This window comes from Podarcis bocagei (genome assembly GCF_964188305.1).
Source record: "Podarcis bocagei genome assembly, chromosome: Z".
In the NCBI taxonomy this organism is placed as follows: domain Eukaryota; kingdom Metazoa; phylum Chordata; class Lepidosauria; order Squamata; family Lacertidae; genus Podarcis; species Podarcis bocagei.
In genome coordinates, this window is record NC_138140.1 from 48125759 (window position 1) to 48144288 (window position 18530).

Here is an 18530-nt window from a genome sequence, read left to right on the forward strand (position 1 = left end):
ACTAGCCTGAAAAACTTGGGCTTTTCTCATGCTATACCCTACACCTGAGTAATGCATGAATCAGGATTTGCTTTTTCTTTGTGCTATCAGGCTGGCTCACATGTTCAACTGAACACAGTGCAAGCTGTCTCTACACAGGAACAAGCGTTGTGTGAGAGTGCGCCCTTGTTGATTTGTTTAGATGAGCTGTGGTACTTACAGATAAGGCACTGAACTTTACAAGTGGATAACTGTAGAAGGGTACAGCTTAACTATGTATACCTCTGAATCAGTAGGACCTTATTTGGAATGTGTGTATCGCAAAAAGACTGTCTTTGGGCTTCGAGTTCAGTGTCTGGTACATCTTTTAGGGGCTTGTGTTTGTTGGTGTGTGCGTGTGCCGGTGTTTAGTCACATCGGCGCCAGTGGCTAGGGAAGCAAACTAAATCTTAAGTGCTTAACCTGCTGATTGTACTACCACAAGAAACTCAACCCACTTGCCACCAATTAAATAAAGCAATTTAAAAGCAAAGCTATTCTTTGCTGCTGAAGTTGTGTTGTGAGTGAAATTTCAGCTTTCAGTTGGGTTCGAGATTTTTCATGCTTGGGTTCTGGGGGGAAAGCCCAGGCTCTGGCAGATTGATCAGACAAGACCAATAGTGAGTCCAACGGTCAAGAGGGCAGTTTCTGCACATGAGGGGCAGATGGGGCCCATCTAGAAGAAGGTAATCTCCAACCCAAACTCTCTGCTCCCTTGCAGGTTATCTTTGGGAGAGGAAAAAGCCAAGGAGTAAACCCTTCACAAATTCAAAGTGGAGTCCCTAAGGTGGTTAGATGGCACCTTGTACGCCACCTTCAGGCAACTCCTGCAGCCAAGCTAGCACCAAACATATTGCTCTGTTTTACTTTGGACCACATCAGTGAGCCGAGAGGCAACCTGGACAACCCAGGACCTCCATGCACTCCATGACCACACTGCTGAGGCTTGAGCCCCAGGGAGGTCATTTACTTTGACTTCACCCCCTAAGGCACACTCCAATGTCTTTTGAGACAGATGGATGCCAACAGCAACAACTCTTGAAAGAGCATTTCCAGCGCAATCTTCTACATGCTTACTCAGAAGTAAATTCTTGATTTGTCCCAGTGGGACCTCACAGTTAAATTGCCTTTTGAATTTTAAAACATGCTTTTTGTAAGTGGGCAATCCCAATCAGCAGAAGCACTAGGGCCAGCTTGTGTACTTGGCAACCTACTAAGTTCATGCTTTTTAGAGCATTTTTAATGCTCACATTCCAGTTCCACCCTAAACTGGATCTTTAACAAGCCTCAAGCCGGTTTCTCTTTTGTCAACCTTCCCTCAAGTCAGCTCATGAGGTAGGAATTTGAAAAAGAGAAGTCAAATAAAATAGAATGGCAGTCACCAAATGTCTCCACATTCTTTAAACCAGTGGCCTTCCTTGGGTTTTGTATAATTACCGTATTTTTTGCACCATAACACTCACTTTTTTCCTCCTAGAAAGTAAGAGGAAATGTCTGTGCGTGTTATGGAGGAAATGCCTACAGGTGGCATGCCTACGGATTTTCCTCCTCTAAAAACTACGTGCGTGTTATGGTCGGGTGCGTGTTATAGAGCGAAAAATACGGTATGTTGGAGCGTTTTCCTTATCTTTCTCCTGGGGAAACATTTGCTTTTCAGGGTGTGAAGGCAGCAAGCAGAAGGAGAAAAGTGAGACAGGAAGCTGCTTTCTACTGGGTTAGACCATTGTCTGTTCTAGTACAGTCACTTGGGTTAAAGACGCTTCAGGTTGAGCTTTTTCAGGTTGCATCCTGTGGCGACCCAGAAGTAATGGAACAGGTTACTTCCAGGTTTCGCCGCATTCGCAGATGCTCAAAATGACGTCATCGCAGAAGTGGCGAATCACGACCCGTGCATATGCAGACGCAGGTTGTGTTCTGCTCAGGTTGCAAAGTTTTCCCAGACTGTCTTGTGCCAGTTCAAAGGTGTTTTGGTTCATGCATTGTGCCCCTCTCCACTCTCTTCATGTGCTGCTACTTCCCATGGTCTCATCCTGCACTGGCCTGCAGTGCCCCCCAACAAATAAGAGCAACTTCTCCTGATCAAAGCTGAAAAGATTGAAAGTGAAAGATCAAAATAAGAATTTTTGAACCTCGATTACATTTTTTGGCTTTGTGTGATTTCAGTTTGGCATCCTGTGTAGACCCTTACCTGGCAGTTAAGTTCTGTTGAACTCAATGGGGGTGACTTCTGAGCTGATGTGCATAGAACTGAACTGCCAAAAACTCCAAGAGCAGTGATGTCACAATCTACTCCAGTTTCTCCTGAAATTGCAATGAAACCACTCGTTATCTGAGCAAGCTATGCAAGTTTACTTGGGGATAAGTCCCAGTTGTTTCGATGTGGCTTACTCCCAGGTAAGTGTGAATTGGATTGCAGCCTGTATTTTGGTCTTAACAATGCATTTCAAATATAGCTGTGTTTCCTGGCTATAAACTCGTTCAATTACAGTAAAATGCAGCAGCACATTTAGATTTTTTAAAAACATAGCATAGGTCCAAAATTTCTCCACTTTCCGCTTTGAGGACTTATGACTTAAGTTTGTATAGCCAAGGTGCAAACAAATTTATAATCAAACTGCTTAGAGGATTGTTTCATAGGAGCCAAAAGGGGCAGGTCTTTTGTTTTTTGTTTTGTTTCAAAATGTTATGTTACAAGCCATTAGCACATTTTAAAACTTTTTTAAAAATGCATTTAAAATTAAACCAAAAACATTTCCTTCCTTATCAAAACCAGTTATTATTTATCAGCAGAACTGAGTGATTAAAAACATTGCCACCGTTTTGTCTAAATAAATAAAAAACAACTGTAAATGTTGCTCATTTCCTTTTTCTTTATTGTATCTTGATGTTTGCTATTGCTGCTGATTTGCTAATTGTTTTACACTGATGTTTTTTGTTGATAAGTTCTGTGCTGGCTGGTGGTTAATTTATTGTTAGTTCTTTATAGCCATTGTCTTTAACAATGTGTGTGTTTGGTTTTGGTTTAAACTGATTGTAGGTTGCCCAGAGATTGCTCTGTATAAATACAATTTGTCCACTACTGCTGTGGTCTAAACCACTGAGCCTCTTGGACTTGCTGATTGGGGGTTCGAATCCCCACGACGGGGTGATGTCCTGTTGCTCTGTCCCAGCTCCTACCAACCTAGCAGTTCGAAAGCATGCCAGTGCAAGTAGATAAATAGGTACCACTGTGGTGGGAAGGTAAACGGTGTTTCCATGCCCTCTGGCACTCGTCACGGTCCTTCGTGTGCCAGTAGCGGTTAGTCATGCTAGCCACATGCCCCAGAAAACTGTCTGTGGACAAAAGCTGGCTCCCTTGGCCTGCAATTGAGATGAGCGGCGCAACCCCATAGTCGCCTTTGATTGGACTTAACCATCCAGTGGTCCTTTACTTTTACCTTTTAGACCTTCCTTGCTCTCAGTCGGCCTCCACTGAGGTCCGATTCTACTGCCTGTTTGCATTCTGTCCTCATTGCATCTGGCTGACCACTGTGAGAACAGGATGCTGGAATGAATGGGACCCCTTGCCCTGACCCACCAGGGTTCTTCTTCTGTTCTTAGGTTTCTTTGGCTGCAATCCCACCTCCTCTAAGATAGGAGAAAACACTATTGAACTTAGTAGGATTTATTTCTGAGTAGATATGGTTAGGGTTTCTCTGCTAACATGTTCTCCTGGTGTAGAGAAGGATGGCGTGTATTTGCAAGCCACTCATTCAACGAGCACAGAAAGTGGGCTCCTCTGAGCTGAACACACTCTAAAAGGGGGAAGGTGAACTCTGCTAGATCTCTGACATCCATCTGTCGAGAGACAGTGGAGTTTGCTCCAGGGTGAAGCCAAACTGCTGCATTAGCAGCACCAAAGTGACTTCCCTGGGGCACAAGCCTGGGCAGTGTGAAGAGGGGTCCTGGCCTGCCCAGGACAAGACCCGCTTCTCGGCCTTGCTGATGCGGTCCAAAGAAAAGAAGAGCAAGACATTTGGCATCAACTTGGCTGCAGGACTTGCGAGAAGGAGGCATACAAGACACCTTCCAACTGTCTTAGGGATTCCACTCTGGATTTGTGTAAGGTTTACTCCTTAGCCTTTCCTTCTTTTGAAGATATCCCACAAGGCATCTTCAAAAGAATAAGATTTAGGATGGGCTACCTTCCCAGATTGACAAGCCACATCTGACCCTCACCTCCCTCCACATCATGAGCAGAAACCTTGCCCGTTGGACCCACTATTAGTCCCATCCGTTTAATATTCTGGAGCCCGTCTTCACACACAGGGAGAGTCCCTAACTCACTAAGGGACCCATCAGGTCCCCCTCACCTGGTTTGGCCGGCCAGTCAATTTTGTTTTCTGGGTATGGACTCTGCTAATGGTCACAATAATGCAGGAAGCCCTCAAGCAAAGTCACAGTAACTCGGTCACAGCAACTCTGATTTAGTGGCAGATTGCCTCTGACACTGGAGGGTATTATGCAACCATCATGACTAGTAGGTATCAATAGGCTTGTTGCCCATTGGTTTGTTCTCCAGTCCTGGGCATCTGATCAAGACCTCTTCTGGTGTTAAGAATGAATTATATCTTTCGATTTGGTGGGGTGGGCAGGTACCAGAGATTTGGGAAACATTGATTTCTATAATGCAAGGCAATTCCCAAGGAAGTCAGTACAAAAAGAGATAAGTGTGGTCGGTCAAGGAATACACAAACCAATTGTGTCAAGGACAGTTCTAAAATGATAGACCGGGAGTGGTCAACATCTCCTTGGAGAAGCATTTGTTATTATTTTAGGGTTGCCAGCTGAACAGAAAAAGAAAAATCCCGATGGGCCTGTGCATTTTTCAGCCGCTTGAGCTGCAGGAATGAGATGAAGCCGTTTAATAGCAAGAAGATCTAGCATCGTCCTTTCCTACGCAGGTAACCTGTGGTCCTGCGGTTGTTGCTAAACTATTTTGACCTGCTTTTAACTTTTAAAACTTTTTTTGGCAAGTTTTGTTTGTATTTCTGTAAACTGCTTTGATTTTTTTTTTAATGACACAAGTGTATACCAATTTTTTAAATTAATAAAATAAAATAAAAGCAGCACCCCTCACCCCTGATGGGAGTTGGGAGTCCAGTAACATCCGGAGGACCACAGAACTTTCCCTCCCTGCCTTCATTTCACTAGACCCAGGAAAGAGGCTGCCATGAGTTGAATTCTGCAGGCATTTCACACCTATGCTCAAGTTACTGCCAATGTCTTTATCCCAGGCTCCAGTTCACAAATGCATGAGACTGAAAGGTCATTATAGCTGGCCGGACAATGCGCAGCTGCTAATATAGCACAGGAAGAGGATATCATGGTTTATCTTTTGGCTTCTTTTATAAGCAGAGTTGAGTAACGAGAGCTGTATATCTTCAGCAGCTCCAGCATCCGAATACTGGGAAGCATTTATTCAATGGCAGCTACAACAAACACCACAGGGATTAGAGTGTCTTTGCAAGTGCGCAGTGCTTGCTAGCCAACGAAACATTTTTAGCAACCAGTCTGCCATACTTCTCTCTGTGTGTGTGTGTGCGTGTGTGCTACACCTGAAAGGCTGCTCCCACTGAACTCAGTTGGACTTTATTTTGAGCGGACATGTATTGGATTGCAGTGCTTTTTTACTTCTGGTATAAATGGGTTGGGGTAGTGGTGGTGAACCCCTGCTTTCATAAAGCTGGAGGCAGCCAAGGCTAGCAACCATTTGCAAGCCTGGCTCAGGACAGAGTATTAATACTGAAAGGCAACTCTTCATTCATGCACATGCCTGCATCCATGCACATACACCCCTGCAAGAACTGGCATGCTCCCAGTGCATTCTGGATACATATTTAACAAGGGAAAGTTTGCTTATTTATGGTAATTGTGCAAAAAACCTTTGTACTGCACTTGACTTGTATCAGATTGCTTAAGAATTTACCCACGATAAAGGTATATTGAAAGCGCCCTGCAAATATCCCAGTCGTTGCAGGTGTATTTTCAAGTGTGTGGGTTTTGCATGTGTTCATCATGCACATGTAATATGCAGAGTTTTCCATCAGCATTAAAAAATAAATAAATTGGAAAACGGTGCTAATAACTAGTGCAGTATCACCTGCCCTGTGGCTTACAACTACCTGTAGGAATTAAGAGAGGTGCATAGGAAACACAGGATGTTAATGACTATCCTTTGTCTTCTAAAACTTTGTATTGTCCATTATCCAGGCTTTCCCAGAGAGATGATGTTATACCTACAGGTGAGGCAGTGGAAGTGCTGGACCCTTGTCTTGCCTCAGAAATAGACTGAGGGAGAACCAACAAACTGAAGCGCAATCCAGATAAGATTGAGGCATTGTGAATGGGTGGTTCCCTAGACTGGATGGGTGGGAGTTCGCCTACTCTTGATGGGGTTACACTTGCTCTGAAGGAGCGGTTATGCAGCCTGGGAGTACTCCTGGATCCATCACTTGAGATTCAGGGGGCCTCAGACTGCCTTCCATCAGCTTCGGCTGGTGGATCAGCCATGTCCCTGTCTGGTCAGGGAAAGCCTAACTTTGGTTGTTTGTGCTCCGGTAACCTCCAGGTTGAATAACTGCAATGTGTTATATGTGGGGATGCCTCTGAAGATGGTTCGAAGACACCAGCTGGTGCAGAATTAGGCTGCCAAGTTCCTCACTGGGACAAGGCTATTTGATCATATTACACTGGTCTTGGTCTAGCTGCTCTGGGTGGCAATTAGTTTCCGGGCCTAATTCACAGCGCTAGTTTTGACTTATAAAGCCTTAAATGGCTCAGGACCGCAATACCTCAAGGGTTGCCTTTCCCCATATGAACTGACCATACGGGGCCCTTCTTCACATGCCCCTTCATGAGAGGTCAGGAGGGTGGCAACACGAGACCAGGCCTTTTCTTGGGTGGCTCCTCGCGGGATGCTCTCCCCAGGGAGCCTCACCTGGCACCTTGGTTACCAATCTTTAGGTGCCATGCAAAAGAATTCCTCTTCTCCCAGGCTTCTGACTAATTAAACAATCTATGGCCTTCTGTGGGGGTATTATTTTCGTTTGTTGCTATGTTGTGAGTTTTTGTGGTTTTACACTGTTTTTACCTAGAAATTTAAGAAATTATTATTATTATTATTATTATTATTATTATTATTATTATTATTATTATTGCAGCATTTTTACAACTGGCTTTTAAAAATGAATATAATTATACCATATAATTATTAATGAAACACCTTGTATGCAAGTGTCTCAAGGCGGTGTATAATACAAATAGCAAAAAACAAACAGCATTTTTTAAAATAATAATAAAAAACAGTACAAATTAGATGCCCATGGCAGGGACCCTTTCATCCACCCAGAAAAGCCCATCAGAAAAAAACCTGTGGAGCAGGTTTCTGTTAATAATAAGAGTCTGAAGAATGCTAAAATAATTTGCCTGCAGCTTCACAGCCTTCTGCAGGTATTTGTGACAGCCACACAGCGGTTAAAAAGGGGGACCCTGGCATGGTGAGATCATATAACTACTGTATTTGCATCTTGCATCATAGTTCTGATAGGGGTTTGTGTACAAGATGGCAAGACTGCCTCTTGCAAGGTACTGCATGTCTCTCGGTTTATTTTTTTTCCTGCAGCAGACTTTTGCAGGGAGTGTTGTAAGGATTACAGCCCAGGCAGCCGGATCCTTTGCATGTTTACTTGTGAGTTTGTCCCACTGAGACCTGCCGGGATTGCTCCTTTGTGGTTGGTTGAGTGTACAGAAGGTTGCAGCCTTAAGGTCAACTAGGCTTGCTACAGAAGTCAAACTGTTGAGGTCACAAGCCCCTCCCCTCCCTTTTGGAAGGTGCTTTTTTAAACAGAATGCATTTCCAGCCCAATGTAATTTGATCTTTGCTCAACTTTGTGCCTGTTTTTTCCTGCTTACTGCCTGTTTTTTTAAAAACAACAAACCACACGGCATTTTAGTTCCTTAAAGTATTTATTTTATGGAGTGCCACCTCTGCATAGAAGATTGTTGGTTCATTTTGTTGTCTTGAAATGGAATTCTGCTTCACCCCAGAAACTTGGTTGAAGGTGTGGTCTATGGCGGTAAGCCCAAATGTATTCACTGGCTTTTCTGCTTAGCCATTGCATTTGCAAATTAACTGGTGTTTCAGAATTACAGCGTTTGCTCTGGAAAGTATGCAGCAGAGAACAATATGTTGTTTTTAAAATGCAGACGTTTCTGGAAAGGCGAATGGAAGCAAGGGGGAAGGTAAAAATTGAATGCCAGTTAGCAGAAGCCAGAGTTTCACTTAGGTAACGGGATTTACTAAAACACGTTGGATTAGTGTGTTGACTGGTTTGCAGTGATATTTGACTGACTGATGTATCAGAGCTGATCCTGAATAAGGCCACATCACTTACCTGGGTGTTAGCCTCGTTGAGTTTAATTAGGCATGGTTAGGAGTTGACTGCTTAGGTAATTGTATTAAATGTCGTTTCTTCTAAGGACTATGTGTATGCATGGAGAGATTTTGCACACACACACACACACACACACACACACACACACATTCTTTAAAAAAAAAGAAAGCATTAAAAAGTGGCAATTCAAACACTGTAAAATTGGCTTCCAAAGCTGGGAAGATTTACTGCTATGTGTTTAGTGTTTAAAATACAGCATAGTATGTTTTAGGGACGCGGGTGGAGCTGTGGGTTAAACCACAGAGCCTAGGACTTGCGAATCAGAAGGTCAGCGGTTCGAATCCCCGCGACGGGGTGAGCTCCCATTGCTCGGTCCCTGCTCCTGCCAACCTAGCAGTTTGAAAGCACGTCAAAATGCAAGTAGATAAATTGGTACCACTCTGGCGGGAAGGTAAATGGTGTTTCCGTGCGCTGCTCTGGTTCACCAGAAGCGGCTTAGTCATGCTGGCCACATGACCCGGAAGCTGTACGCCGGCTCCCTTGGCCAATAAAGCGAGATGAGCACCGCAATCCCAGAGTCGGTCACGACTGGATCTAATGGTCAGGGGTCCCTTTACCTTTACCTATGTTTTAAGAGTGTATGAGCAATACTGGATCAGGCCAAAGGGCCATCTTGTCTAGCTTGGGTTCCCAAAGTGGGCAACCAGGTGTTACAGCGCTCTCCCAAGTTATGATTCCAAAAAGTTGAGATCCAGAGGCTCACTGCCTCTGACAGTGTTGTTATAACATAGCCGTTGTGGTTACGAGTTTGTTGCTAACTGTCTATTAAAATCCTCTAGTCTAGGGGCCACCAGTACATCTTGTAATAACAAATTCCATAGTTTAACTGCGCTCTCGTGTGGATGTCCTTACCGTCATCTGCCCTGAATCTTCCAATGCTTAATTGAATGGCTCTGGGTTATAGCATTTGTTGCTTTCTTCTATTTTGTTTTGAAATCAATCATGTTAAGCTATGGGATTTTGCTCATTTTCCATTTCCATTTTAGAGCCAAACTAGTACCTTTAAAATTGCTGTGCTAAAAAAAAGGTTACAGATTTCTGTGACCAGTACAGTGGTACCTCGGGTTACATACGCTTCAGGTTACAAACTCCGCTAACCCAGAAATAGTACCTTGGACTTTGCTTCAGGATGAGAACAGAAATCGTGCTCCATTGTTACTCATACAGTGGTACCTTGGGTTACATACGCTTCAGGTTACAGATGCTTCAGGTTACAGACGCTTCAGGTAACAGACTCCACTAACCCAGAAATATTACCTTGGGTTAAGAACTTTGCTTCAGGATGAGAACAGAAATTGTGTTCCGGCAGCGCGGCAGCAGCAGGAGGCCCCATTAGCTAAAGTGGTGCCTCAGGTTAAGCACAGTTTCAGGTTAAGAACGGACCTCCAGAACGAATTAAGTTCTTAACCCAAGGTACCACTGTATTGCAGTATCTTATCAGATCTGGCAAGGCCTTGGCTGCAGACACCACTCTTTTACCTGGTATGACTCTTGGGCCTTTAACAGTTGGGTAGCAGGCTAAAATTCAATAAATGCAGCCTGAATACATAATAATAGGGGCAATGTTGCACTGATTGAACTTTTCAGGAAGGAATCCCAGCATTACGAATGAGTCATTGCATGTCTCAGTTCTCTGGAACAGAAAGTCAGTTATTGAAGGTATATGCCAAGCCAGTGAAATTGTATACATTTGCTTTTATTTGAAAACAGTTTCATTTATTTGAAAACAGCATTAGCCTTGCTAACACACTCTAGAACCTGCTTTAAGCTTGGCACTGAATTCAAAGTGAAGTTGTGGACAGCTCTCCAGGCTTATGCAGAGTGTATAGGAAGCTGGCTTATACCAGGTCAGACTGTCTGTCTATCTCCGTATTGTCTACCATTGTTACTCATACAGTGGTACCTCGGGTTACATACGCTTCAGGTTACAGATGCTTCAGGTTACAGACTTCGCTAACCCAGAAATTGTACCTCAGGTTAAGAACTTTGCTTCAGGATGAGAACAGAAATTGTGGTCCGGCAGCGCGGCAGCAGCAGGAGGCCCCATTAGCTAAAGTGGTACCTCAGGTTAAGCTCAGTTTCAGGTTAAGATCAGACCTTCAGAACAAATTAAGTACTTAACCTGAGGTACCACTGTACTTGGGTCCTCAGCTGCTGTGGGACTACAACTCCCATCATCCCTAGCTAGCAGGACCAGTGGTCAGGGATGGTGGGAGTTGTAGTCCGGCAACAGCTGGGGACTCAAGCTTGAGAAACATTGCCTGACAGGCCACAGCTCTTTGTGTTCATAGAAGGGTTTTTCCTATTGCCTGGTACGTGAGATCCTTTGACTGGAGATTCCCTGCAATCTTCTGCTTTCAAAACATGTTCTCTGCTACTGAACTACTTTTGCTCCTTGAGAGAGAAGGTGTTGACTTTACCCTTCGATAACTTTGCTTAGCACATCAAGGATGAAAGGGGGGCAGACTTCTGAATCAGACCTCCTCCACAAACCTTTTTGTTGTACAGTATTTATGTATCCATTTCACTTGAGTGCTTTCCCATGTTGTTTATTGTTGTTTTAATACAGAGCTTTCCAAACTGGTGGGATCTGGACACACATAAAAAATGCTGTGAAAATACTTTTTTTAAAAAAAAAGTTTTAAAAATATATATTGAATTTGCCATAAGCTCACCCTCGCCATCTTGTGTCACATTTGTATAATGCACTTAAAAGGCAATTTAAGCATTATATTTGCAGCTGTTTAGCTGAGTCCTGTGTGTTGCAACACGTTAGTGTGTTGGCTGCAGTGTGTACATGTGTCTTGCGAATGCTCCCCGTGAATATAGTAGGATATTGGATGAAGGGCAGTAACAGAAATATAGCTAATGAATGAATAGCTTCCTCTGGGCATTTTAGAATACATTGGAGATGAAAGCAATTTAAATACAAAGAAGTGAGATATGAAAACAAAAGCAATGTAGATGTAACAAAACCAAAACACACTGGGTGCCCTGAATTGAAAGCACAGATTTAAAAATGCTGGGGCCCAGATTGCATGTGTCTAGGTGAATAGCAAGCTCCCCACCTGTTGCTTGCACACAATTGTGTCTGTGTTGTGTAGTTGCCAGGAGGGTTAGAGTAGTTCCTGAGAAACCTGGGTTCAAATTCTGCCTCCACTGCAGAGTTCACTCAGTGGCCAGTCGCCATATCTCAACCTAATCTACCACTTGCAGCTGTTGTGAGGACAAAATGAGGTGAGCAAGATAAAAATGTAATTCAATTTTGTGGGTTTTCTTCAGAATACACCCCCTTCTTCTGCATGGCCTGGTGGAGGGTAATGACCGAGTTCAAAAGCTGTGCTGCCAACTTCTCAAACAACTCCTGCCATTTCTCCCATCCACCCCTAAAAAAATATACAAGTTTGATGCATAAATATGGCAGCAGGTGATTCTAATGTTTATCTCTAGCCTGCTTTGGGGTTGAGGTGGCTTGGTGAAATTCCCTGCTGATTGCTCTGCTTTTTCTAACAGCAGAAAATATTTTCTCCATGTGGAAGAGCAGGGTAGGGTTTTTGCCTGCTGGTCCATTGGCACCATCTTTCCCTAATCCCATCCCGGTCACTAGATACTGGGGCACAACCTCCCTCTTTCCTTGCCCTAAGCACCCGTCCTTGAATTCCATGGCAGTTGGTCCCCAGACTGGGCGGTTGCTGCGGCAGCACTTCTCGATGCCAAATGGGATTTTGAGGACCCTTTATCCCGGGGAGAGGATCCTCTCCTCGGCTCACCCCTGTCCCCCAAATTCAAGATCCTCTACATGGAGCAGAAAACAGCAGCCTCTCATGCGCAGCCCAACTGGTCAAAGCATATTCATGTACCGGTAAGTTGTGTTGACCTTGAAGCTGGCATCTGAAAGCCATGGGGAGGGGGGATAATCTGCCTGCTCCCTACAAATGTGACCTATGCAAGTCCTGTTTTTTGTCTCTCCCTCTATGTGTGCTTTGGTATCTGAGGGGGGGGGGAGTTGTTATTTAGATCCCACCTCTCTAGGCCAAAGGCATAAGGTGAGTTACAGACTGTAAATAATAATACTTGTGTTTTCAAGTCTTCAAATTGCTATCTGTGGATTTTCTAGTTGTGAGGTTTGCAATGACCCTTTAGGGCAGGTTTATATTATCACCTGTCTGGTTGCAGATAGCAAGACTAAGGTTATAATCCTAACACCCCTTTCTGTCCCAGTTTTTAAAATTTTAAATATTGAGCTGTTTGGGTTGGTAGGATGTCTGGGATGTCTGCCTTTCCCTTTTCTTTTTGGTATGTGATTTATTTGTTTAAGGACATATGTAAGTGTTTTGCCGTGGTTTTGGGGGTGGCATGAGTTGTGATCCCGAATATTCTCACGTTTTCTTTTGTGAGATGTGTGGTGGTTTTTCTTTTCTCTTTCTTTTTGGTGCCCACAGAAGTTTCTTACTTTATTGAATGTGCTTCTGGACCATGGAAGTTTTGGGACACAAGATTAGGCTCTCCTGGGTTACCATCCCAGTCTTGGTTTACACCCAGGACTGGTGGGGCAAGTAAGGAAGGAGTGGCTGGACCCCCCCCCCCAATTTCTGAAAATATAAAATCAAGCAGATACCTAGGTCTGTCTCCAGGCTGATGGCATTTAGGCATATTCATTGCGAGGTAAAGAACACAAGTAAGTAGAAACATAGCAGAGGTTTTTTTCTTTTAGCAAAGCTGGGGATGAGTTTCAGGTGGTTAAAAAAATAATAAATGGAAGCTAGCCCAGGTAACATGGCCTAGTGGTTGGGGGAAACTACAGCTTTCCATGGGTCTACACATACTAGCTCCTTGAGTTTTTAGGTGATGCAAGTTTCTTGTCAAATTCTTTCACGTGGCTTAAAAAACATCAGGTCAAAAAGCCAGATCAGTTGTTTTCAAGGTAAGAGCTCACTGTTGTAAAGATGATCTTCCTCCCTTTGATTAGTTTAAAAAAACAAACAAAACAGAGACACCTGCTCTGGAGTCTTTTGTTTTCCTTCTTGAGAGCTTTTTGGCGGAGTGCCTGTTTCTATGAAAATCGGACCCTTTTAACTCAGAGGAGGGAAGCCTTTGCGTGAGTGACCTGTGTGTTTTACAGATCTTTAAATATTCAGCTTCCTGTTCGTTTTACTTGTTCCTCTGATGCTTTTTCTTGTGTGGGTGTAGAATGAAGGTCAAGATTACAGTTCCTGCTCTCATTATTGCAAACTGTTGCAATCAGTGAAGCCTTTCTTGTTGGTTGGAACTGGGCTTAGAAAGATGTTTTTGCACTAGAATTTAGGGGATGTAGAAAGCTGCCGAATGCGAGGTTATGGTACTTGCTCATAGGGGGCAGGTATGCATGCAAAATACTGTCTACTCAAGGCTGTCTTAAGCATATGCGGCGCCGGGGTGCAAAGATCCACCCGGTGCGCCCCCCCCCCCGGTTGCCCAGTCCCAGGTGCGCTGGAGGGCAGAGTTGGCTGGCCGCCTTAGCATCTCGCTCGCCCCCCAAACTGGTGGTGCAGGGAGCCTGCCATGGTGCTCCAACTGACGGTCGGGCTCTTCCCCGGGCTCAACTTTCGGGCCCCAGACTCTCAGCCTGGCGCCTCTGAGAGCCAGCACTCGGGTGTCCTGCAGCCCTAGCACCTATGGGTAAGACGGCCCTGTGTCTACTACAGCCTTTTTGACATGGCACCCTCCACATCTTTCAGACTGATGCATGGTCAAGCCAGCATGGTCACTAATCAGGGTATCAGCCGAAGTAGAGCATTTACTTGCCTCTTTACTTGACTATAATAGGCATTACTTTTCTGAGAGTGTGTGTCATCTTCATGGTTGCTTTAAAGAGGAGTTGCTTCAACACAAACTTCAACTCTTCCACAAAGATCAGTGGGAGGCATTTTTGTGCTAGTGTATTCTAGAGGATTTTGGGTGCGTTCAGATGTGGCAAATGTTGCACTAGTTTCCCCAGTTGTCCTGTTTTCTAACAATGTTGCTTTTGTACTTAAGTACCTGGTGTGCTGTGGAATTTTGGCTTTTTGACAAATACACTGGCATGCTGTGCTAAATTTCATTTTCACCAGTATTGTGGCACAGCAATGACCTTTCCGCACATGTGTGCTCTTTTCCCCCTATGATTTCCTCATGAAAACGGGAGGGAACTGTATGCCAGCATCGCACCCCAAATTTTTCAGTTTTCTCCTGGGATTTTCCACGTTAAAAGGGCTGCAAATGGATTATTTCTGGAATCAAATTAGTGCTATATTCCATTAGTTTTCCTGGTGGCTTTTGTGTCATGTGAAAGCCCAGATACAATGCAGAAATGAACAGCTAAGGAAATGTTGGGGAAATGGAACAAACTTTTGTGTGAATAACTCAGGCAATATAAATGCCTTAGTGATGAATTTATACTGGGCAAGTCCACACACCACTCTGCTTTATTAGTTCTGTAATATTCCAATGTTACCTCAATTGTCTTGGGGAGCACACTTGCACTATAACAGAAAAACAGTAGCAAGGAAAACTCCTGGAACACGTACAGCATGAAAAGTTACAGAATTTCAGCTATGGAGCATACATTGATAGGAAACAAACCTGGAAAATTTTGCAGGTGCAAACGGTATTGAAAGGATCACTTATAACTGCCCCAATATCATCATTACCATAAATAACCATGAACTAGCAATAAAAAGTGACGTCAGGAGGGACCCTTAAAAATGCTTAATGCTGGTTGAATCGTGCCCTTTGCATTGACCGAAGTGGTCAAGTGGGCACGTGTAGGGTAGGGCGATCTCGTAGGTAAACTGGTCCCAAGTTTTTAAGGGGTTTATATACTAATAGTATCTCCTTCAACCTGGCAAATTCTTTATCTCTCACAACTTCAGGATTTTAAGCTAGCAGATATGGGCAGTTCTGCTTTAAGCTGTTCATATAAAGTATGAACAACGAAACAGGTGTGGGTTTTTTTTCTGGGAAATGTCGTTTGCCTTGAAATGTGCCTAAATGTATTGTGAAACCTGTTGGGAAAGCTATTTAACTATTTGCACAGGGAACAGTTGGCTCAACAGAATGACCACCACTTTGATCCTTCCAAATCCTCTTTCTTCAGAACAACTGGTTGTCCGGGTGAATTATGAGATTTCTCAAAAAATATCCAATTAGCTGCTTTTGACTTGAAGTACTGGAATTGTACTCCGGGGCACTGCAGTGTGTTTCAGTGAACTTGACGTATGCTATTTCTTGTAATGCGTAAAATAACCTGGCAAACGAGGTTGGTAACCCTGGCCTCTTGCTCATTTCAGATGAGTTTAGGCCATAGACAAGATTTGAACTGGAATGACTTTGTCCAGAGTAAGTCTGGTTAGGAAGGAGAGAGCCATGAAAGCAGCCTCTGCCAAGCTGGTGCCCTCCAGATGTTTTGAACTGCAACCTGCATCAGCCTTAAGCGGAGGTTGGATGGCCATCCGCCATCTTTGATTTAGTTGAGACTCCTGCATTGCAGGGCGTCTACAGCTCTATGATTCAGTGGTACAATCATGGATGTGCCCAAAGAGGCCACACCCTGCGACGTTGTGGAGTGACTTGAGTTATTGTGCTGTGTCTAAGCCAGACACAGTGACACGTCCCAGTTATAAATACTATATAGCCTGTTCAGACAGCCCATATTTGTCTGAAGATAGTAATAATAGTAATAATTAAGGTATACTTCAGGTATAGGCGTGTATTTGAGCCATACAAGCCATTCGATATTTGGTAGAATTGTTAACAAATCTGTAATTGTGGCTCAATCCTCTTTCATTCGATGCTGCTCTCTTGGGGCAAGGGCTGGGGGTCATGTGGGGCTTTATCCCCTTAAGCAGGTCTCTCCCTGCCCTGTGGGCTCCCAAATTCTTTTCACTCTTGTAAACACCTGGGGTTGGATTACCGTACTTTGTGGAAAGCGTCAGTCCTTGGTCAGCCCTCCACTCCAAATAAAAGCTTTGGACTCCAAATAAAGGCTGAACTTTAAAAAATAATAATCCACATATACTGGCCTTCGGAGTACATAGTGCCGTCAAGATTTGACTTGCATCTCATAGCTTTGGGGATCATCCCCATGTGTTTCATTTTTTTTATATGATATTTATTGAAAATTTTTGAATTACAGAGAAAAAACAAAGCAGAAAAAGAAAAAAGAAAAAACAAAGAAAAAACAAACCACATCAAACAATACAAATTCAAAAAACAAAAATACACTGCAAACAGACAAAAATAAATCCATCATTCTCAAATTCTCAACTCTCATTACCTTCTTTCTTTGACCTCCTCCTCCCTTTTTTTGTATCCTGGTTAATAATTATCGCAGCAAATCCTTTCCATAATTCATAGTATTCTGTCATTACATTACCTTAATCTATTTTCATCTTATCTTATAGAAAACCTTAAAAACTTAAAACTTAAATTTTATTTTTACCGACTTCTCACAACCATAATATTCTTACCTAATTCTTTAAACATTTTTGCTAGAGCCAAGTAATTTCGTTCCAACATTTTTCTAACATTCATCAATTTTATAAAACAATCCTGGTAATAAAAAGATAAATAAAAACAATCCAATCTTCATCCAGCATCCCTTCCTCATGGTCCCGGGTTTTGTCAGTCCTTTTTATCCCATCGATCTAGCGCATTAACCTGGTAACCTTATATCCGAGGCCCTTAAATCTCTTCCATGTCCCTTCCGCAGCTCTTCTTCATATTCTCCTTTCACTCGTGGGAACTCCAGCTTGGTGATGTTTTTGACCCTTTTCAACAAATCAGCCCCTTTTCCATAGTCCAGACTCAACTCCATGTGATATTTAAAAACATGTTTCAGAATCCCTCCAAAATTGAGACCCCCACAGCTCCAAACATCTCATGGCCCATTGCCAGACTCGGAAAGTCCAAACATCCCTGCATAGGGGGGGTCTATCCAACCCCCCATTTCCAAACCAATCCAAACTTTATCTTTCCAAATCTAGCTTTTTCCAAGTTCATTTGTCAAATCCAAAAGCTCATGTTCCTGCAAGGCCGCAGCTCCATCTCTGGCGCCCAAGATTCAGCAACATCCTCTTCTCTCATCTGCTCTGTCAGGGCACACTCCTGATCTAATTCCTGGGTGGGCTCCACATAGTTTCCCACTGCCTGTTCAAAAATTCTGGCCGCATTAGTCATCAAATCCATCTTCTCACTTAACTGTTCCAGTAGGGCACTTGTTTTACAGAGAGCACACAACAGAGCCTCTGAATACATTGTCCTACAAGGTCACAAGTCAATTCCCATGATTGTAATCTGAGACAGCTGCAAGCTCCCTGGAATTAGTTACAGTTTCACGGTCTCCCTCTAGGGGGAGAACTTCTATTTGTTCTTACAACAAAGTATCCTTTTTGAGATATTTTGTCAATATTTGTTTTGTTCCTTTAAAGTGCGAAAGGAATCAGTGGAATCACTATGTTTCTCTTCCTTTAACTATCTGTCAAAAACGTTTGTCTCTGGTCAATGAGCTTCAAACGTCAGTCCTGACACCCCGCTCCAGGATCAGGACGGTGGGAAGTTACTTTACTTTAAACTCACTTCTGCAGGTTTAAACAGTCCAAAAAAGATCCCCCTTCTTCTCCTGCTGCCGAAGGGGGGGGGGGTTCAACAATTTTAAATGATGAAGGCCAATCCTTTAGAAGCGATTTTCTGAGCTCTAGTTTACGTCGTCTTTGCTTTATTCTGTCTACAAAGAAACGGAAGGCTGACTTCCTGTTTAGACCTTCCCGTTTCAGTACCAAATTGAAGTAAATTTTTAAGTCCAATTCCTTTCTGCTCGCAAGTCCTTATTTAAAGTCCAATTGTTCAAAGTTTAAGTACTCACGGGTGCTTATTTTAGAAGCCAAATTGTCCCAGGAAAAAGGCAGCGCTCTCCGGCAACGGCTGTGCGGCTTCACTCCACGGAAATAGCAGTTGACTCACAGCACTGTGCCACTTCCCCCTCTTCACTTCGGAGCCCGT

At 43.5% G+C, this 18530-nt stretch overlaps 1 protein-coding gene across 9 annotated transcripts in view; it reads left to right on the forward strand.

Moving 5' to 3' along the window:
* The window catches only part of ATP11C (ATPase phospholipid transporting 11C (ATP11C blood group)), a 102200-nt gene that overhangs the window by 15171 nt on the left and 68499 nt on the right, over positions 1-18530 (forward strand). For 4 of the 9 annotated variants that reach the window (XM_081178942.1, XM_081178945.1, XM_081178946.1 and 1 more), the window contains exon 1: positions 12190-12375. The exons of 3 other annotated variants lie outside the window; for them this stretch is intronic. In XM_081178942.1, the coding sequence (XP_081035068.1) occupies positions 12313-12375 (63 nt within the window). In that variant the 5' untranslated portion in view covers positions 12190-12312. Of the gene's footprint in view, positions 1-8114; positions 8136-12188; positions 12376-18530 lie in introns of those variants that run through there. 2 more of the 9 variants (XM_081178943.1, XR_014003985.1) reach the window with 2 other exon arrangements.